General features: G+C 52.3%; 5 protein-coding genes across 5 annotated transcripts; 1 reads left to right on the top strand and 4 right to left on the bottom strand.

The window, feature by feature from the left end:
* Nucleotides 1–479: 479 nt before the first annotated feature.
* P168DRAFT_295979 (putative cell division control protein Cdc25) lies at nucleotides 480–10,155 on the bottom strand (the record flags this gene model as incomplete). The annotated part of the gene is made up of 2 exons (XM_024838083.1): nucleotides 480–1,708; nucleotides 7,212–10,155. The coding sequence occupies 2 exons, from the start codon at nucleotides 10,153–10,155 to the stop codon at nucleotides 480–482; spliced, it is 4,173 nt and encodes a 1,390-aa protein (XP_024694140.1).
* A 921-nt stretch (nucleotides 10,156–11,076) lies between these two features.
* Nucleotides 11,077–11,348, top strand: P168DRAFT_289000 (uncharacterized protein). The gene has a single exon (XM_024836908.1). The coding sequence runs from the start codon at nucleotides 11,181–11,183 to the stop codon at nucleotides 11,340–11,342; it is 162 nt and encodes a 53-aa protein (XP_024694139.1). The 5' UTR covers nucleotides 11,077–11,180; the 3' UTR covers nucleotides 11,343–11,348.
* Nucleotides 11,349–12,717: 1,369 nt separating this feature from the next.
* Nucleotides 12,718–13,812, bottom strand: P168DRAFT_126263 (alpha/beta hydrolase). Its single transcript, XM_024832649.1, has 2 exons — nucleotides 13,730–13,812; nucleotides 12,718–13,667 (listed from the first exon to the last, which is right to left on the bottom strand). Exon 2 carries the CDS (start codon nucleotides 13,621–13,623, stop codon nucleotides 12,748–12,750), a length of 876 nt encoding a protein of 291 aa, XP_024694138.1. The 5' UTR covers nucleotides 13,624–13,667; nucleotides 13,730–13,812; the 3' UTR covers nucleotides 12,718–12,747.
* A 187-nt stretch (nucleotides 13,813–13,999) lies between these two features.
* Nucleotides 14,000–16,534, bottom strand: P168DRAFT_325889 (DEAD/DEAH box helicase; the record flags this gene model as incomplete). The annotated part of the gene is made up of 1 exon (XM_024841059.1): nucleotides 14,000–16,534. The coding sequence occupies one exon, from the start codon at nucleotides 16,532–16,534 to the stop codon at nucleotides 14,000–14,002; it is 2,535 nt and encodes an 844-aa protein (XP_024694137.1).
* A 1,038-nt stretch (nucleotides 16,535–17,572) lies between these two features.
* P168DRAFT_317065 (uncharacterized protein) lies at nucleotides 17,573–18,456 on the bottom strand (the record flags this gene model as incomplete). Its single annotated transcript, XM_024840072.1, has 2 exons — nucleotides 17,573–18,322; nucleotides 18,379–18,456. 2 exons carry the CDS (start codon nucleotides 18,454–18,456, stop codon nucleotides 17,573–17,575), a joined length of 828 nt encoding a protein of 275 aa, XP_024694136.1.
* Between the last annotated feature and the right edge of the window lie 3,117 nt (nucleotides 18,457–21,573).

The raw sequence follows: 21,573 nt of genomic DNA, 5'->3' as shown, positions 1-21,573 counted from the left end.
GAATTATTCAAACATACAAACAAAGCATAATACAAGAAGGCAACATGTCTCTTCCAAGCCACTTGGGGATATCCGGGGGACGTCATATCGTCCATTCGGTTCTCCCTTTCATTTCATCACCGGAAAGATCCAAGAATCAACACAAGAAAGTTCGGGTCCCGCAAAGAAAGTATCAAAGCCGGAGCTAACATGGTATAATCGCAGATTACAACAAGGGGGAATGGGGAGAAAAAAAGAAAAAAAATTAAAGTCGTTGTCTGAGCCCGACGATGCGAGTCGCTCATACCTGGGAAATAATGGGACTCAACCATGACTCGAGAGCAGGTTGAGTCGCTAGATTAGGCAGTCCCAAGGTCAATCGTAGAATCGTCACAGCAGATTGGTCTCGTAATCACGTCCTTCCGGAAGCGCCGCAGGTCCCAAGGAAAACAGAATGAAATAAACGAGAGGCGGTTCGTTGCAAAGCAGTAAACCCTTTTTTAGTAAGACTCCATCTCATCTGTCCATTCCCCGCTGGCCACTCGCATAATATTACCGCTGCGACTGGCCTGCGGCCCATCGGGACTGACACTGCGAATGCCCCTGGCCTTTTTCCCTGCTAGGGAGAGACCCTGCTGGTCTTCAGGGGCCAGTCGCTTTCCATGTGCGGCACGCACCTTGGCGTAGTAGACATCACTAGCATCGGCTTCAGACTCGGACCCGTCGTCGAACGTCTCCCAATTCTCCGACCCCCCATTGGCGGTGTCGATCGTCGAGGAGTTGGAGACCTGTCTGGGGGCTGGGGGCGGGGGTTTATTCTGCAGGTATGGGTTTGGTCGCGGGAACGCTTGCGTCGAGTTCAAGGAGAGGGACGAGGCCGACGAGTGCGATGACTGACCGGCAGATCGCTGAGAGAAGATCGAAGAGCTCATAAACGACCGCTGGTTACGATCGTCATAAACATCTTCGGGACTGACCGGACGAACAAAAGTGCTACTCGATAGGGCACTGGCGCATCGCGGGGGTTCAAAGAGATAGCTGTTGTCCTTGGAATCTGCACCGGTCAAGGCGCGCATCCGTGGTGGTGGCGCACGAGTCTTCGCGTTCATCGTACTGGAAGAGTAGGTGCCTGGACCGCCCCGTCGGTCCGGAGAGTTGTTCGCATGGGGGATATTTCCCAGTGGGACCCGACTGGGGATCTTCGACGGAGACTTTGCGCCTCCTCGAGAAGGTCCAATTGTATTGTATTTGGTCGTCGAGCTATGTCCGGTAGGGGTCTTGGTGGCGGAGCGAGGAGGCGGCGGGGCTCTCATGACACTAGCCGGTCGAGCCGGTGGTTGGGCTTTTTGAGCGCTCCCTCTCACACTTCCAGACGCAGCCGACTTGGATCGCGGTGGGGGCTTGGCGATGACTGGAGTGAGATCGTCCAGGTACCTCTCTCCGTGAACCAAGAACGGGCGTCCAAACTCGTCCTCCCACAGCTCCAATTCTTTCCTCAGGTCGGCCTCCACCTTGGGCAGCTCCTTCGCGATTCGCTTTCTCATCTTCTCTTCTCTCAGAAGCTTTCCAGGGTCACGTCTCTCTCCCTTGACTCCGCGTGCCATGAGCCGGGACGCGTCTTGGCTGGAGGTCGCCAAGGCGTCGCGCTCCGTGATGAGGCTCCGGTGTCTCTCAATCAATTGGAGTGTGGGGGCCCGCTGTTCCTTCAGTGCCTCAAGACGAGAGATTTCTCCTTCATGTGCCTCGAGCAGGGCGTCGCTGTAAACATCGGAGAAGGCGGGAGTGAAATCGAGCATCTCCTCTTCCGAGAAGTACAAGCTATCCCAGAGCTCCTGAAGTCGGCAGCGCGCATCCTCCACAAACAGGTGCAGGTTCTGTCGCTTCAGCTCATTCAGGCGTGCCAGTTCCTCCTCGAATTCGTTGATGGTCCGGAGACCGCACCCGCGGTTGGCAGAGAGGAAAGTCTTTCTATCACAGTCCTCGACACCGAATCGTTCCCAGAGACTTTCCACGGCCATACGGAGTTCCTTCAGTTTGCGTTCGCGGCCCTTCTTCTCGTCCAGAAGCTTTTCGCGTTTGGCCATCAGGTTTGCAAGGTCGGTTTCGTGCAATCCCAGCTGCTCTGGAGACTCGCGGTAGAATTTGACAATGTTGGAGTCGGTCTGGACCTGGGGGGTGCCGAGTTCAGCCCACAGCTTAATGATGTCCTCGCACGTGGTTTGGACAAACTCCAGTCGCCGGTGGTATTCTTCGTAGACTCTGCTGAATTCGCTGTCCAGAGACGTGACGTAGGAGGGGGAAAGGTCAAAGCTGGGCGCGATAGATGATCCGGGTGCCGTGGGAGGCAGATCGATGGTGACAAAAGCGGATTCGAGATGAGAAGAGTATGATTCGAGGGCCTCGACAAGCTCTAAAGAAGGGGTTAGTGGGGGATTCCCGGCTAATTTCACTGTCATGGCTCTCAAAGCTTACTTCTCACTTGCTCGAAGCGTTCCTTGTGCATTTTGCTGAGTGCACCATATTTCTCCCGGAGGAAGTTGAGGCACTGATTGAGGGGATATTTGATGCGCAGGTCCGCATCGTTGAGATTATATTGACCATTGGCCTTCTCATCTATCAGTGAAGCTTCTAGTTGTCGTATAGCAGTGATGAGCTTTTGCGCTTCTTCAGTCATGGCCTGTTTCTCACTGCGACATGTTAGCAGGGGGGAGGGGAAAAGGGAATGTACCAGACAGAGGCAACCTACTCATCCACGAGCTTGAGGTGGTTGCTAAGCGTTTCCGACAAAGCACTAAAGAGCTGTCATATCCGTCAGTATCAATCAGAAGCGCCATAGACAAAGACAAACAAACCTCAGCCTCTCGCGATTCGCGCTCATGATTCGGAACGCCGATATCATCAAAGATTCCATGTAACTCCGAGACAATGTTATTGACCTGAGTGGTCAAGTAGCTCGTATCGACCGCCATCGCACTAATAATCGAGACCCCTACAGATCGGCGCGCGCGACGTATGGAAAAGAGAAGTGTTTACCCACGGTGAACTGGGGATCAGCACAGGAAGGGGGAGATAAACAAGAAGCGACCGGAGGTCATGTAAGACACGCTGGCGACCAAGCCGCCTGTGTGAGGTCGGTGTCGAGACAGGCAAACAAAGCGCAATGCAAGTCGCAAGCCTGTCAGCAAACAACAATGAATTGAGTTGGATGATTTACAGCCGACGACAGGTTGACATCTGCGGGAGTAGCGACGGACCAGGCGCGGAATTTATGTATCAACTTTTGAGGTGCAGGTGACAGTAAGGGAGAGGGAGGAGGAAGGAGATAGATCAACAAAGAGTGGAGGAGGAGGAGGGAAGAGTGGATAAGAGAGAGAGCGCGCGAGAGGGATTGAGGGATTGAGTTGTTGATGGGACGAACTCCTCAGGCAGGAAGCGGCAGCCGCAAATCGAGATTCGGCCTGCAGCTGCTGGTTTCTCAGGCAACGGCTGACTCAGTAGCTCACCGCCAAGTACTGCCAGATTCTGCCTCACCGCCTTGTCCTCGATAACTGATATGCTGATAATGACAGCATCGCATCTCACCTCCATCTTGTGGTCACTTTCTCCATCAATCTCCCCAATAGACTACTGTATATCTATTACTCATTGAAGAAAGAAACTGCAATACATCATAGACCCACCATCCCCAACCGCCACCATGCAGCAGGCTGCCCAGCAGTCCTGGGGTATGTTCCCCGCCCTCCCCCCTCCCCACTCACCACGATCCCTCAATATGAATCCCTTGACATGAATCTTTTGACATGAATATATCTCCCAAACGAAATACTAACAAACAGCAGAGTTCGAAAATGCCATCAACCTAATCGACCCCCACCGCGACGCCCTCTACCGCTACAACGAATCAACCCACACGCAACTAAGCAGCACTCGACCATGGTCCAAAGACCCGCAATACTTCAAATCCGTGCGGATCTCCGCCGTCGCACTGCTCAAGATGGTGATGCACGCGCGGTCAGGCGGGTCGCTCGAAGTAATGGGCCTGATGCAGGGGTACGTGCAGCACGAGACGTTCATCGTAACAGACGCCTTCCGGCTCCCCGTCGAGGGCACCGAGACGCGGGTCAACGCCCAGGACGAAGCCAACGAGTACATGGTGTCGTATCTGCAGGCGTGCCGAGACTCGGGCCGCATGGAGAACGCCGTCGGATGGTACCACAGTCATCCCGGGTACGGGTGCTGGCTGTCGGGCATTGACGTGTCGACGCAGGATATGCAGCAGATGGGGGGTCCGTTCGTGGCGGTCGTGATCGATCCCGAGCGGACTATCTCCGCGGGGAAGGTCGACATCGGTGCGTTCCGCACGTTTCCCAAGGACTATATGCCTCCTTCCTCCTCCAAGGAGGGACAGGGTCAGGACGGCGAGGGCGGCGCCGACGCCGACGGCGGAGACGACTACCAGGCCGTACCGCTGAGCAAGGCGGAGGATTTCGGCGCGCACGCGTCACATTACTACAGTCTGGAGGTATCATACTTCAAGAGCTCGCTAGACGCAGAGCTACTATCGCTACTGTGGAACAAATACTGGGTAGCGACTCTAAGCCAGAGCCCGCTGTTTACGACGCGCGACTACGGCAGCAAGCAGATGATGGATCTGAGCCAGAAGGTGCGGCGCGCGACGCGGGGCATCGAGAATAGCGCTTCGCGCGGCGGGGGACCCTCGACCGTTAAGGATCCGCAGCTGGAGAAGGTCGTGCGGGATGGACAGCGGATCGTCTCGGAGGAGGTTAAGGGGTTGTTGGCGGCGGATGTGAAGATGAAGTTGTTTCAGGGGATTGGGGAGGAGAACCGCGCAGAGACGTAGCGGGTGGATTTGCGCTTAGCTGTGAAACGACGAGATGACTTCTTTCTATTTTTTTTCCCCTTGGGTGTTTCCCCCTGTGGTGGGGTCGGCCTGTCGTAGAGTAGATTCCACCCACTTGGCTAAAGAGCTAACACACCCTGGTAAGCTTTCCAGGCAGGTCCCAACACCCAGGTAGGACTACTATACATAGACAACGACCATCTTTCAATCTACAAATCGGACCAACTACGGAGTCAAGACAAGTCCACACCGGGAATAAACTAATCCCTCCCTCACGAGAGTAACATAAAATCAACATCAACACTACTAACATTCTCTATAACCCAAGCTGGTCCAAACCAGATACATACAGAACTAGATCCCATCATCAAAACCAAACACTATAACACTATCCAGTGTCGTCATAGATCATTATGCAACCGTAAATATAGTAAAAGTAACGCTCACAACAGGTAGAAGATATGATAAGCACTGCGTGGAAGTAATAGGAGATGACATGAGATGAAATGCAATCTCTCTCTTTTTTGTACAAAGTAGACTGGCGTTGCCACTGTACAGGGGTGAAGTGGTTTGTGCAGATATTTATTTAGGAGGTTGAGTCGAAAGGAGTGACGTGGAGAAAGGGAGAGACTTGTCGGGGTCGTAGACAAAGGAGATCATAGTCGTAGAGATGGGGGGAAAGAGAGGAAGAGACTGATGCCAATCGGGCCGTCCGCTGCAATGTATCCATCACATGCAATAAGCGTTGTCGCTCGAGCTCCAATACGAATAAAGCTCTCGGTCGGTCGGTGTAAGCCCCTTCTTTCTCTGCCCTGCGCAGCACTTGCTGGCCTGTAGGAGGTCCCATAAAGGGAACAATTTCGAATGAGATTTGCCTCCAACCACCTGCAAGGCACAAATGGGTCCTCTGCAGGCCCAGAAAGTGAGACGTAACAGGTTTCACAGCATGGGCGACCGTTACCAAATCCGTGAGTCGTCCGAGGAGCCCCTAACGTAATTGGACCCAATTCGGACGTCTGGAATGCCGATCTCAACGATCTGCATGGCACAGGTCCAAGGAACAGGATCGATCGTTGTCTGTCATACGACGATCGACGGGCTGATTTTAACGGTTGACCCAGGTTTCCACCTAAGCGCCGTCGTTTGAGGGGCCCGATAAGGGCACCGTGTTGCCCGTTTCACCCTGCACCGGCCATTGGGTGCCCCGCGGGCGCCTTCGAGCCCGATCGTATCCGTGCATCTCGGTTTGCCGCGAGGGGGTCTGGCGGTCAAAGTCGGCTCGCGCGTCATAAATGTGCATGAAATGCAACCTCGACAGGGATTGTCTGCCGTGTCACATGATAGCCCCGACGGAGAAAGTCGGGCAGTGGGGGCGCGTGGGTCGCTTTACAGGAAACCCGATTCAGAAAGCAGTCTACGTGCAGGAGACAGAAGCGGTTAGTCCTCAATCAATCAAAATTCCTCCGAGATTCAATATGTCTCGACAACAGAGAAACCAAGGAAATAAAGAAGAGGGCGGGCTATCGGTGGAACGCGGCGGAATCGCCGGCCGACCGAGAAAACAGTTGAAAGGAACTGAATGGAAGAAAAGGGAAAAAGGTGAGAAAGAAAAAAATAAGCAATCTGGATCATCGCGACGACAAGACCAGGCTCGCGAAAGTCAAGGTACTCATCTCTCTACCGGAAATAGCATACCTCGCAATCTTTTCGTCTTCCCTCTCTCTGGGCTCTACTTCCAAGCTCCGATCGTACATGTTGTGGACATCTCCGGCCGCCTGCAAGTTGCTGAGGATGTAGTCCTGTAATTCCGGAACTGGCTGAAGAAGATACGGCACGTTCTGATATTGTTGGATGTCACGGATGACCTCGGCGGTCTTGGCGCGCTTGTTGAAGTTGATCAGCTCCGACGGCGTGAGCGATGGGATACCATCTTCAATGAACGTCAAGTCGGTCAAATAAACACCTAAGACGGAAAGAGTCATTAGTTTCTCGATCGAACTAGAGTTCGACTAGGGGATATGTTATTTCGGCCATAACACCATACCAAAGAATGGGATACAGGGCGGGTTCGCCAGATGCAACGTCTCGCGATACTCGCCAAAGTTCTTGGTGCTGGCCATGAGCCGGCGCATCTGCTCGAGGATGGCAGACGTGCGTCCACTGACTTGAGCCCATGTCCGACCCAGGCGATGAATCGGTGCCGTTCCCAGAGCTGAGATGATAGAGGTAAGGGTGGAGTAATTGTTAAAACTCCGACATTTCTAGGGGTCCATAGGTTAGCAGCGGGTCATCGACCACATAGAGCGGAGGCGGGATAGGTAAAGGGAGCATACATCTGCCACGTTCACAAAGTGTTTGATAACCACCACACGCTTCTTGACATCGGACTGGACGAGGATCATCTCGGCCACCCAATTAGTCAATTGGTTCGAATGCAGAATCAGGGCCTTGACGTTCGACGCCGGCTCGGGCTCCCCTGGCGCAACCTTCTTTTGCCACGTCTTATTCAGGCATTCGGTCGGTCGGATCTTGGAGTAGAGGCGCGACTCGATGATCGTCAGCTGGCGAGCGAACTCGGTCGGGTCGATGTCGAGGAACTTCAGCTTCTTCATGTTCTTCGGGATGATGGGAGTCGGAGCCGCGGTCGCCTGCGTGGGAACCAGCCGCTTAGCGGTGGTGTCTTGGCCCCGGATGCGCTGCTCGACGACGGTCAGGAGCTGGGGCGAACCCGGCGTCTTGGTGGTGGCGATGGAATCTCGGGTAAAGGAATGAACCCGGTCGAGGAGTTGCATGTTGGTCTCATCGCTTGGCTCCATCCAAAAGTGCTCGAACCAGCTCTTCAGGATGTTGACAACACGGAATCGAATGGGCTTCTGCTTCCGATCCACCCACATCTGCATCTCGTCCGGGTTCAAGCCAAACGGCGGCTGGATGTTGAATCGCTGGGTGAGCATCTCGAAGAGCTCCGAAGCCGTAGTGAAGGAACGGTAGGTCAGGAGGAAGGTGTTGTTGAACGAGGCGTCCAGTTTGTCATGTCGGGTCAGGTGCTCCACCAGACCACCCAGGGTGCCACATTTCAGGGTCGGCACGTCGTTCTTGGTGTCGTAGAACACCTCGCCTTCGTGGTCCATCTTCAGGTACCAGGGCGTCTCCTCGGGCTCGCGCACGGGCTCCCGGATCGGTTCCCGGGTGATAGCTGTCGGCGGGGCCTGCCCAAAGAACCGCTGCGCCTTGTTCATGTTGCGTCGCACCTTATCCGATGGCGGCTCGGGGGAGAAGGACGAGGGCAATCCCATCGGGCCGTTGCCGGATTTCGATTCCCCGCGGCCGTGCTGGGCCTTGGATCCCTCGGGGGTGTCGCCCAGGCGGCTGTCGCTGCGCAAGACGGTCGCCGGTTCGGGGATCTGCTCCAGAAGGAGCGAGAGCGAGAACCCAATCTGGGAGACGTAATTCTCCAGCTGACGGGCTACGCCGCGAACGGCGTTCAGGCGGTCGTCCAGCGAGTCGCCCCGCAGTTCGGCCCACTCATCACCCAGAGGCGCCGCGATCGCTTGACAGCTCAGCACGAAGTCACCGATCGCATCGTACACCCGCTGCTTCTGCAGGCCGTAATCGACCAGCTGCGGGTTCTGGAAGCTGGTCCCCAGCGGAGCCAGGTTGACCGACTCCACGGCCGAGACCCATGGACGGTACTGTTCGACGACTTTGATGGCGGCCGCCGAGACGGAGTCGCCAATCTCCCGGTGGGTCATGGCGGTGACGATCTTCTTCTGGTTGAGGGTCAAGCGCTCCTCTAGGCGACGGATGCTGCCCACGAGGGCCTTCCGGAGCACGTCGATATGGTCCAGGACGGCGAGGTCGAGGGGCGTGGACGGCTCGGCGCGGGAGTCCTCGGGGTCCTGGTCCAAAAATGAGGTCGGGCCCGAGCCGTTCAGCGACACGCCGTTGCTCTGCCAGCAACCGCCCGCGAAACTACCCATCACGAAGCCGGGGACCACGCGATGGATGGCCTCGCCGCGCTGCTTCCGTGCGACATCCACATACCCGTAGACGCCATGCATGACGCCATCCGCTTCCTGCAGGCACTTGTGGGCGGAGTCCGGGCCGGGCCAGTCGGCCGCGGCGATGTGAGACGACAACACCAGCTTGGAGAACTTGGACATCATATCCCGGAAGTGGGGGTACAGAGCCTTGTTCGTGGAGATGATGGACGGGTTCCCCGAGTGGTTGTCGGTGGTGTCGGATCCCGCGGCCAGCAACATGCGCAAGTGGTCGGAAATATCTTCCGCCTTCCGGACATACTCGGAGCGGTCGCCGCTCAACAGCGTCTGGCGATACGCTTCGATCGCATGGTGCATGTTGTCCACGAGCAACGGCCAGGTCAGGGGGGTCGAGGCCGCATCGTCCACAAAGTGGGAGGGAACCTCGGAGGAGACGGAGGGCCGGTGGTAGGTTTCGGAGAGCGAGGTGGTGCTGTTGCTGGGGCCATGGGAGGCGTAAATCTTGGGCTGGCTGCGATTCGAGTGGTGGCCCGTAGCCTTGGCCATCGTCGACGGGGGGTGCAGAGAGTCCATGGACGTTGCGGGCGATACGCCATCCATGAACGACTGCCGCCGGCGGGACATGGAATCGTGAGAGGCCACCATCAACGACTCCCCCTCAGCCTCGGACGCCGACCCGTCGTACTCGTCCTCGTCACGCTCGAAGCCGCGAGCCATCAGCTCGGGCGGGGGCCGGGTCTGGTCGGGCACGAAGAAGTTATTGCGATCGTACGGGCCGGTCTCATTCGCGGCCGGGTTTTCGAAGGGCAATTCCATGGTGCTGTAGCCGGTGAGAGTGTTGAAGTAGAACAACCGTCCGTCGGGGGTGGCCTGCGGGATCCAGAAGGCGGCCTCCTCCTGCTCCTTCGGGGCAACGGTCCCCTCGATGGGGAGGATGGGCGCCGAATCGCGCGGGTTGCCCACCGAGTCCACCTCGTCATCATCGTGTCCGTCGTCATAGGCCTCGCCGGCCCCGGAGTCGGCACTAGCGTGTCCATCGCCCATCTCGTGAAGGTCGAGCGGAATGTGATCCTGCAGTTCGCTGGGGTCATCGATAACGGCACAGTAATTACTCGGGAACCAGCCCCGAATGTTGTTGTTAATGACACCGTCCCACCATCCGGTCTCGAGCTGATTGAGCACCTGGATCACGTCGCCTCGACGAAAGCTAAGACTAGTCGGGTCGTCGGCATCGTAGTCGTACATGGCCCGCACGAACAGCGCCGAGGCGGGTTCGGGGCTGGGCGTATAGCGCCCACCGGTCGTCAAGACCATGGGCGATTGGTGTCGTTGGGGGGATTGATCGACCGCAAACCCGTTCTGGTGCATGGAGAGGCTCTCGCCCCGACTGCGACTCCGCAGAGCGCCCGTAGAATTGGCGGTCGAGTGGTCCTCGTTGTACTCGACCGCGGTCGCAAAGGGTGTGGATTTAGCCGCCATCGCGGACCCGTCAGCGGGCGAAGACTCGGCCACACCGATCTCGTACATGGGGGTATTGAGCGATAAGGAATTTCGCTCCCTTGCTGTTGGTAAATAAATATTTTGAGAGTTCTCTCCAGGGACAGAAGGATCGTATTCAATGGGAAGAAAATATACACGAATGACGGCGTCCCCTGCGAGTGATGGGCTGAAAGCAACTCAAGAGCGAGCGTTGTTCATGACTAGAGAGACCAGTACTTTACCACAGACGGTAAGGATGTCGAGTGAAACCATGCGAAACCGAACTAATAGGAAGGAAAGACGTGTGGTTGACGATCGGGGGTAGAGAGTCGGAGGACTGGGGTGGTTGAGGAGGAGGGGGAGACAGATTGTGCGGGTTAAGAAGCGGGCGGGCGGCGGAGAAGGAGGAGAGAGAGATAAAGTCCAGTTGCAGTATTAGGGGGTTCAGGCTCCCTTAAGTGGGTGGCAGGGGCGAGTACGCGATCAGTACTGGAGTGGATTCAAAGCGGTGGCAACAAAACACGGGATCCTGTCGGACACAGATGTCTTGTGATTTAGTAGATAGAAATATAAGATCAAATCTCATCCAAACAAGATTTAATATCAAGTCAAGAATGAACAAGAGTCATGGGGAAAGGAGAGGGAAAAAGAAGGGAAGAAGGAGTTTTATGAAAGAAGGTCAGTTATCCCGTACGTATCATACAATACATGTGGTATTACACTAACCAGACCCGGTTAGATTACACTCACGGGCCCGGGCTCCATCAGAACTGGTATTGAATTGATTGTTGATGGTGTATCTGTCGGGTTTCTGATTTCTTACCGTATCAAGTCAATACCATATTGTGATTCCCTCCGACATGAATCTGACTCTTGGCTATCAGATATTTGTTTACATATACTCCGTATATATCGTATATGTATCAAATGACAACGATACAGGGATCCGGATTCTGTCCATGACACACCCCATCAGTGATCTCCAGGGGTTCAGCGTTCACATAGCCTGTCAGTCCTGCTGAAACTCCCGGACGGAGAAGACTCCAATGAGAGAGAATACAGACGACATAACTGCCACTAGGGCCCCCGGCCCGTTTCCGTTCAAGTCATCTAGCTGAAGTAAAATGTGGATGTGCCAATGTGGCCACCAGTAGGGTAAACTAAAACTAAAACTAAAAAACCAAAACTAGAAACTAGAAACTAAAAACAACATGCGCGTTGACCATCTTACTACTTGGAGTTATCGGGACACGCTACGATATAGACCGGGAACTAAAGAACTGGTGTGGAGTAGACGCTATACTAGGGGGAGAACGGGAGGCGTCTCTGACTCTTTGGCATGGCATGGCATTGGCACAACGGGCACCGTCACCGTCGCCGTCGCCGTCGCCGTCACCGTGGCGCGTGGTTCAAGTTGGATCAAATGCATTGCCTACTATTTCTTCCTTTTCTTCTTCTCCTTGGTTTTTTTGAATAAGATCAACTCTTCAGATAAACAGGTACAGAAGAACAGAATCAACCCCGAGTCTCGACCTCGACTTCCCGTCCGTCCGGTCCAACAACCCCACATTAAACTGGAACCATATTATTATTATATTATCATTACTATCAGTTTCTATTATAATAAAATAATAATATGGTTATTATTAATATCATAATTAGGAATATCCACATAATACGGAGTAGAATACACCCCATACCGGTATTGATTGACCTCGCATGGAGACAAGTTTGACAGCTGCAGCTCTCTTTTCCCGCCCCGCTATCATCCTTCAGGGAGATACTTTCTCGGTCCGTCTTCATAAGTGGGAAATGGATTCAGTCTGTATTCGACACTGCAGAATAGGTACTGCCAGAATCATCCCCATACATAATCAATTCCCGTAGATTTCACCCGGCTGACAGTCGGCCTCCGGCATATGAACGGAACACCACGGGGAAGAGGATGCGACAGTAAAACAAATAAAACATCAAACATCAAACAACATCCTCGGAAGATTGATCACAAGTCAACGAGATAGATCCATCGAATGATGTGTGCAAGGCTGCAGGGTAGGGTCGCGCCCGCGCCATCCAGCCTGCATTTGAGGCCTGTCAAAACTCAACGGCCATGAACAAAGTACCTTGACTAAAATAGTAAAACAAAAACCCACCGCAAATCTTGAAAAAGAAAATAGCCATAGCCCTAATGAAACTGTCCACGTATCGAACGGTTCCAACTTTCCGGAACCTCGGGACTCTTGATGGACGTGCTATACCGGTCTATCAGCCCATGGCGTTCTCCCTAGGAACTAGGAAGTATTGTATCCTGCTTCCGAGGCAGATCAGGGGGTTTCGGTCTGCGCCCGGTCTTTTCCCCTGTGACTAGTCCCCATAGTCCAACGTCCACCAGATGGTTATACCCATTACTCCGTACGGAGCACTGAACTATTGACTCTCCGTCTGATTCCGGTCGCGTTGTTTCTCCACAAATTGGAGGATCTGGTCGAAGCCCTCAGGTTCCTTGATCCAGTGCCCATCTCCCTCCGCCCCGCTGAACTCGTTCCATTCAACCTGGATCGTGCTCTGCTGTAAGATCTGAGCCGCCTGTCGACCCTGCTCCACAGGCACCCACGCGTCGTCTGTTCCGTGGCTCAAAAACACGGGGGTCGACAGGATAGACGTATCACTGACCTCCTTTACCGACGACATGTCGTGACTGCCGAAGATCGTATGAAGAAAGTACTCAGATACTAGGCGCTTAGTTTGAGCCCCGCCGGAAAGTCTGAGGGTGTTGGTTTCCTGTGCTTGTCGAACCAAATCCTCCACCCGCCGAACAAACGGCAACCAGCCACAGAACCCCAAAAAACCACCGAGCTGTCCCTGAATGCGTCCTGCGCCTGTCACACAGAATAACGTGCACAGCGCGGTCGCCATTCCCTGGCTCATACCTCCCAGATAGACGTGGCTAGCTTTCCCACCGAGCAGTCGGATCTCGTTCTCCAGGATATCCACAATGTGTAAGACTGACTCTCTCAGGCCCTCGATTTGCAACTCTTGTCTCTCCTGCACGTCGGTCAAGGAGTATGCGTCAAACCACGCGCATATCTCCTCTTCGAATCGGGTATTCCATCGGTCACGGGATGTCGGGAATACCCAGCGCCAGTTAGGGAGAGAAGAGGCTAGATTTTGATTCTTGGAGGACTTGGAAGAGAAGAGCTCTTCGGCGAATTCGGGGCCATTGCTCCCTCGACCGTGGAGTAAGATCACCGTGTGGGTGTGAGTGCTTTGAGGGGAGTGGATGTGGGGTTCTGGAAACCCCATGGTCTCTCAATATCTGGTTGCTCTTAGTCGAAGATTTTCAATGGCTATGAATGGTTAGATCTCTGTACCATTTGAAACGAGAATATAACGATGGCGGGATACCTACCTACAAGGTCACCCTCTGATAAATTATTATACTTAGGTTGATCCTAGCCAAGGTTGTTCGGGCTAAAATCAAACCACTTTTCAGAGGTCAGACAGATCTGCAACTTTGGCGCTCAGATCATGGAGCAGTCCTGCAGTGCCAGCCCGACAACCCTTGTCCAGTGTGGCGGCAAACTAAACCCCCCACCATCGCCATTTAGGCTAACTATGGGTGAGTTGTCCGTGGCCTTTGATTTGGCCTCCCACCGAACCCATGACAGAAAACCATCATCTACCCTACCGTTGGGGCGATGGCATAATCGGTCCGCTTGTCCAGGACATGATCAGCCCCATCAAAATAGGCGTTCAATTTTCCGGAGTCTGGGGCGAAGCCCCTGCCCGCGACCCAGTCCCAATTACCCACAACGTACTGGGCGACACGGGCCCTGGACAGCATCACATTGGTCCGCCTCGTTGACTGGAGGCAGCCGGCAGAGCCAAAATTACGCGTGATCAGAACGATCACGACCTCTGCTTCCGACCCTTGGGAAGCGTCGACGGTTTGAATCCTCGGTGCGATTGTATGGGGATGGTTCTGCTCCCACACCTTTTTGACCAGGGCCACTTGGGCCTTGTAGGGTGATATGATGAGGATGTCCCTAGCGCCCCTGTCGAGGAGGCTTCGGGCCAATTCGACCCCAAGCTCGGCCTCCCGGGGGTGAAACAAGGACCCAGAGGGATCCTTGTTAGTGTCATCCAAATTGATACGCGCAAGATGCAGGAAATGGGAAAGCCCTGGTAGACTCCAGGTTTTGCTGCCAAGTCGAACGATCACAGGGTTCCCCGGGTTGACCCCGACGGTCTTGTTCGGCCCGCCGCGGAATGACTGGGCCTGTCCCTCATAGTAGGCTATAGAGGTCGGGTTGTATAGAATCTTGTGGGACCTATACGAGAGATTCAAGAGCGTCTGGTGGTATTTCTTGTCTAATAGTCGCGTAAAGGCTGATTTCGTCCACGCTGTCGCTCCCTGGCTGGTAAAAACAGGAGGCGACAATTGCTTGGGATCACCGACAAAGAGCACGCGGGAATCCGCCTTCAGTTGACCCAAAACGCTGAAGATTTCCGGATCGCGGAAATAATTAGCTTCGTCGAAGATAACGAATTCAGGGCTGAATTCTCGCCGAATCATCTCCTTGGTGTTAAGCGGCAGGGTCACCACCACTTGAACATCCTTCATAACGCTCATAATGAGCTCGCGTCGTTGCTGATTGAACTCTTGAAAGTTCTCCTTCACCCGGCCACAGGTCCTAAGCCTTTCAATCTCTCGAAGGAATTGACCATATTTACCAGGCTTTTCCTTGGCGTGAGCGATGATTTGCTCAATGTCATCAAATTGTTGTGTATCACCCCCAAAAAGTCGGTCTTCAGAGTCGGCTCTGCTCCGAAGACGCATGAGTTTGTGATCTCCGTATCTAAACTCTTGAAAGGCACTGGACAATTGAGACATAACAGCAGCACCTGCTGCATCGGTCGGTACTAGGACGGCCAATCTAGCCGATCCTACCGAACTATGGCGGAGGAACTGTGTTACAAACATGGCGGCTGCAGCAATTATTCGCGTTTTGCCGGTACCCGGAGGCCCAGCCACCAAAGAGAAGGAATGCGTAAGCAGTTGGGTAGTTGCTTGCGCTTGTGCCTCATTGAGCCTCCACTCTTTCGGCACAAGGGTGCTCAGATCCCCGGGAGAGGTGATCAAGGGGTCATGGGTATCAACCCGAGGGGCCGAGAGCAGGAACATCGAAGTAAGTGGAAGCTTTGTTGTGTGGCCACTGGGGATTGTCGCACCGTGATTCTCGAATTCTTGACACATTGTATCGAAGTCCTCGTCGCCCCAGTTTTCGGAAAGCTTTCGGGTAGGTCCCAGCAGTCGATTCTGCACCACAGGGTTGGACAAAGGGTGGACTTCGACATTGTCCACCTCTATATGGCCGAAAATTCTGATGTCTACCTCGTTTTTGAGGACCGCATGCACAGGGGCGTCAAGTAACGATCTCCACTTGGGAGAGTCCCCTGATACCGAGGCCATCCATTCTTCCGGGGACTCCTTCTCGCCAGAAATTCGATAACATTTGGCCACTTCCTTGACGAAAAAGTGCTTGCCACGGAGCACCACGGTGCAACCTCTGTAGAGGCGGAACGGACGGTCCTCGCCAGGCCAGATTCCTAATATGGTTCGGCCCGCTACTGAGACGCACTTTACGTGGCATCCACGACCAGCGAGACACTTTTCTTCTTCCTCGGCCTCTTTGATGATAGCCCGGCTGTTGATATTGACATACTCACTCTCCGCTTGAGAAAGAACGAGACTACCCCCACGGAGGGCCTGACAAACTAGGCCGGACTGCCTTTCCCACAGCTTGGGACTGGGCAAACCCATGGTAATCTGAATAACCCGGTTGAGCAAGTTCACTGCCGCAAGTGGGTACGTGGATGGCTCTGGAAGGGCTTCTCGATGTTCAATATCAGTGGCGCTTGCGAAGTCAGAGCGGGACTCAAACGTGTAGATGAGCTCGTCCTTTGCTGTCTCCAGCGATACAATGTGAATATTGGAGATGTGGAACGTGACGTTCCAGAAAGAGCGACTGCGTCCTTGGTTGATCGAAAGACCCTGGCGAAGCCTCACTGTTGACGAAGACAGCAGCAAACTGATTGCGGGATTGATTGCAATTGGTTGAGCCATCGCAATACTTTCTCCCAGGCCATGGTATCTGATGGACTTGACCGGAAATTTGACGGTCGTGTCTGGCTTGCTGAAAAGATTGGCCATCTTTTCTTCGTGAAGCCGCAGTGGGATCAGCTACTGCTGAGTCCCCGGCAAAGGTTGAAGGAGGGAAGAAAAGAGAGGTAAACGCCACAGTGGGATGGGCTTCTGCTCAGTCCCTTGGCGAAGGTTGAAGGAAGGGAGGGAAGAGACACGATAGCGATGGGAGGAACTGCGCGGTAGGACCTCTTCTTCTATATCTCGTTAGCTAAAAGCAAACTGCTTATGAATATGGGGCCGACGTACCAAAGACGTCAGATATTGTGCTTCAAAGCAGGAAGGCCGAAAATGGTGGTGGGTGTGAAAGGGTCAGAAGATGGAGGAAGACATAGTTGAAGAAAACAGAGAGGTAGGTGAGAGAAAGGAAATTTTCTCTGTATAGACACAGCGTCACAACTGTCTCTACGGCAGTGAATGTTCGACAACAAACAGAGGGCAAACCTATAATATTATTCACTCTTGTTCAGACGACTGATGGTAGGTTTCAATCACAGGACTTCCATATCTCTAATTATCAGAGTATATAGACACTATCAGGAGTTTCTTCATATTCTTTGTAATAGCTTCAAGGTCAGTGATATCAGATCAAGACTTTGACTCTTCACTAGACAAGTGCTTTTGAGGGAGACTTTGAATCTTCGTAGTGACAGATATCAATCTATATTAAGACTGGAGTCAGCACTTTTTATTTCATCACAGTGTTCACTGTAGTAATTGTCTCGCAGTATTATTCTGTTCAATATAGTCCCAAAGTTTACCAAGCACTATCAGTAGTGATTGTTTTCATTGTGAGATATGAAGGTCTAACTAATTTTTAAGAATGACTCCTCACTTCAGTATGATATACTGATAGATATCATTCTCAGAAGAGGTCAAAGAGTCGTTTTACAAAAAAATATACAGGGGAGAATATCTTACAACTAATCTATCTATTCAGATAAACGTCTAAGAAATTTTCAAAAATGATATTACACTTGATACCTATTAATCAATCTATCTTGCACTCCTTCTATGAATCCAAGTTGTTACTTAGAGATCGGAATTTCAGGGAGAACGAACAGCGTCCAAGTAGCGGTCGATGATTTCTCCTGTAGTTAACTTAGGCGTAAAAGTCCATTCCTCCTGAGGAATAGGTCGGTCTTCAAAATCGGTGTACAAGTGGTGGTGTTCTATCTTGAGCATCTTCAAGTTGCTTGGTACGCCAAATTCATCCTCCTCACGGGCCTCCCTTTCCTTGCGCTGGAGGTCTGGCTGGGCCTGTGTGCTCCTAACCTCCAGAGAGGACTCTCGAGTGCACTTGAAGTAAAGACTTCGTAGGGTTTCCAGTTGGGCAATCGTCTTTGGGTCCATCTGGTAGACTCTGGCGCTACCCAGGGCATGAATTCCCCGCCGCAGAGTCGCCAAGGGCGCTCCATGCCAGACTTTTAGCCCCGTCAAGCCATGTTCTTCGGGGTCGATTAGTTCTCCGGCCGAGTAATTCGTCAAGAAAACTCGCTTATAGAGGCCGCCGGCTGCCTCGGCTTCGATAGCGCCTTGCTTCAATTGATGCTCGCGGTACATATCACTGGATGGAACTTGCCGAGAAAGAGCTTCGCCATTTCTTGCTGCCAATTCTCTGTTCTCGCGGTCCTTAAGCTCGAAGTCAATGAAGTATTGTAAATCGGCAGGTATGAAAACGAATCCTGGATCGTCAGGTCTCTCGAACAGGTATTGACAAGTTGAGCACAGAGGGATCCCGTTGTCCGCGGAAGTCAAGGAGAAGTTGAGAAGACCTTGGTCACGCCAAAGAGGCTCCTGTTCAGTTGTCAGTCTATTCATGCTGGAGAGGTCGAAGGAACACGGTTGCCTACTTGCATATCCTCCCTCGCGACTACATATACAGCCTGGGAATTCGCAATTTCACATGCCCAGCAAGAGTCTCCTGACATTTCTTTGATCCTCTTTTTGACAGTGGCAGTAAATTCGTCAGATTCCAGCACATAGCTTAATCCCTCCATTTTTGGCAAGATTGACGGGGTTTCTATCTCAGAGAGAAGACTGGCTCGACATCTAGAACAGTTTGGCGAAGGTGAAGGCGGCGGAGCCACCACGTTGCGAACAGGGCTTGATCCAAATATGGTTCAGTTGTCTTAGCGAATGGTCAGGTCAGACTGAACCTCGTCAGAATTGTGGGAATGTTGAGGAAACAGGCCAAACTGTGAGAGGTAGAGAATAGTCGAAGGTCCAACAATGACAGACAACAGACGTGAGAATTAAATTATGAGTCGTAACAGATGAAGAGGGAGAAGGGAAGGGGATAAGACCCCTGAATACTTCAGCCTGGTAACTGATATCATTTCTTTAATAAGCCTGTCTTCTACTAGATACTTTCTTTCACTGGCAAACAATTCACTATAAAATCTTTCGGGTCTGAAATAGAGTGCCAGAGTAGAAGTAGTAACTTTATTACGGAAGTGTAACCCTAATGAAGCCTTGGTTGATAGTTATGGAATGCTGAGGTATTCACCTATATCAATTGACGTCAGGGTGAGCTTGATCCTGAATACATTATATTTTGATCTGAGACATTTACCCAAAATACCTTCTTCAGCAGCATCATTTTCGACCTCACAAGATACCCTACCCCCGTAAAAGAAGACCTTGCCGCAATAACCTGATATACCACTCAATCGTCTTTGTGTTCCCAGAGCATGGTAAGGGATATGATAATGCAGATCACAGCCTTCTTGCCATGCTTTATGTGATCTTGTTTAATTTAGTATAAGTAAATGATAAATTTTATACCAACGCCGTGGACCTCCGCCTTGATCTCTATTGCGGAACTTTCGATCCGACTCTCTTGTGATATCCAGCAGACTCTAGAGCGAGTTCCTCGTGATGTCCACACATATGCCTACCCACCAACCCACCTTTCTTACCTCCGACCAAGCCCAACCAGCTGCCATGGGCCCTGCAGACGAGCTCCTCGATTCAGCGCGACACGCGCTAATCACGCAGCTATTACGCATCATAGGAGAGCCTCGAGTTGGTTTAATTGGATGGACTTTCCTGTGGTTTGCAGGCCTCTCAAATATAAGAGAGCTCATTAAGAAATGTGGAAATGACCCGACAGATTCCATTCCTCTGGCAGCTGTTCTTGGAAAGAATGATAAGCTTACGAACACGATCAAAGCCTGTAAGTGTCGTTATTGACCATACAAAGGGGTACTAGCTAATACAAACAACATCAGGGGAGATCCGGTTTAGGAGTGCTGCACAGTCCTACGAATACTCGGAGAAGTCAATTCCCAATGACGCAAAAAAACTGGCAAGTCCAATTCACATATGATAGAAATGAATATGTTTTTCACTAACCTGTCCAAGTGCAAGGAACGGGATAACAGCACTTGTATTCTCACTGGGCTTCGCGAACCGCTTGAAGCTGCACATATATACCCAACAACCCTTGGTAAAAAGGAGGAAGTCGACCTTGAAAGCTTCTGGGGATATTCTCACTTTTCAAACCAATGACCCAGTTGGTCACCCTCTTCCATCCATGGAGCTACTAAGTATGCAGTGGGTCCTACATCGAGTCCTTGCTCTCAGCGGTGCCGCCAACGCGACCGACGAAAAACTTGATTACGACCGAGATCTGCTTCTTGGGCAAACTGCCGCGGTTGGGGTATAGGGTGAGAGCACCTAGTGGGATATCGAGGAAAAATCAAAGAGCGAAAGTCTCTCAGGGTTCCAGAGGGAGAAGCTTGGGCGAGCGAAGAAGACTTCTCCCGCCCTTGATTCCCGCGACCTCGGCGTTCATTAGAGAGCTTGTTAGAACTTTGGTTGCTCGTTCAAAAGAGTATTCTAGGTAACAAGTCCATAACGAATACAGACAAGCCGGATTTCCACAGTTCTTCTCTCACGCACGTAATGTACATGGTATAGTGAAATCTATCAACGCAGGAAGAGGTTGTGGAAAACAGTTTCCACGAAGCACCAAGCCCAAAGAGGTCATCTTCGTCTGCCTTTTCTGTTGATATTCATTCCTCCGCAGACTTTTATTGTTCTCTTTCTGTTGTAAAGCATTTTCATGGAGCGAAAACGGCGTCAAATGATGCCCATCTCCGTCTTTATAGTCCACGCGTCATGGTGCTAAGCAACAGCTGATGCACTCTCCCTGATTAGGCACACTATACCGCATCTGTCCCAAACAGAATACGGGATCTGGAGAACTTCCTCCATTCCATCCACCACTCACCAAACAGCTTCATAACCCCATTAGACGAAGATCGACACGCATTTTGGCTTTTCCTTCTGGGTGCCGTTTCGGCTGATCGGCCCGTTCAACGACAATCGATGTCTGGAAAGGGACCTCCCCAGTTTCACCATGATGCGGCACATCTTGGTATCTACCTAGTAAAAACTAGAATGAACCATGCCAGTCCTTCTTTCCCCCCTGCGAGGAAAATACCACTTGTCGCGAAACAATACTCTGACGGTATCTGTTTTGATACCCCGGTCTTAAAAGGATCAGCCTTTATTCGTGTACTCTGAGCGTCTTAATAGTTGAGACAGGGGGCGGAGTTTCAATTGTCAGTTGATCAGTAGGTCCGTTACGGGCCTTCCCGAGTCAGTCATACTCTCGAAGTTTGCAGGTGGGCTAGATAGGTATCAAGAAACGTCCGCCCTATGATCATCTCCGTGGTTTGCAACTCTCGGACGTATCGGGGAAGCGCTTTGGCCTTGGACTGTCCGGTGGATTAGTATAGGTTAGTAGGAAGGTAAGTACCAGGTACTGCTACTTACTTAGGTTGCTACCCCATCGTCCACCTATGCGTAAGAGCACCAGTTTCCTTACTTGTGCTTTGATCCTACTTTCTTAAGTACAGGAGACTTCACACGTCTCACGAGCACAAGCAAGTTCATTACCGGCTTCTCAGAGTTGGAATACCCCTTGATATACATACCCATACCACGGTGGGTGTGTTCTAATATGTCCTGGATTGGGCACGTGTTAGTACTCTGTAGTAGGTAGGCAAACATGTCTGCGACAATTGATAGATGAATCT

Source organism: Aspergillus campestris, assembly GCF_002847485.1.
Source record: "Aspergillus campestris IBT 28561 chromosome Unknown P168scaffold_4, whole genome shotgun sequence".
Classification (NCBI taxonomy): domain Eukaryota; kingdom Fungi; phylum Ascomycota; class Eurotiomycetes; order Eurotiales; family Aspergillaceae; genus Aspergillus; species Aspergillus campestris.
This window is presented reverse-complemented; position numbering and strand designations above follow the sequence as displayed.

What these genes read in the sequence shown, in the direction of transcription:
- P168DRAFT_289000 (XM_024836908.1), top strand. Translation starts at nt 11,181, where the DNA reads ATGAATCTGACTCTTGGCTATCAGATATTTGTTTACATATACTCCGTA.
- P168DRAFT_126263 (XM_024832649.1), bottom strand. Translation starts at nt 13,623, where the DNA reads ATGGGGTTTCCAGAACCCCACATCCACTCCCCTCAAAGCACTCACACC.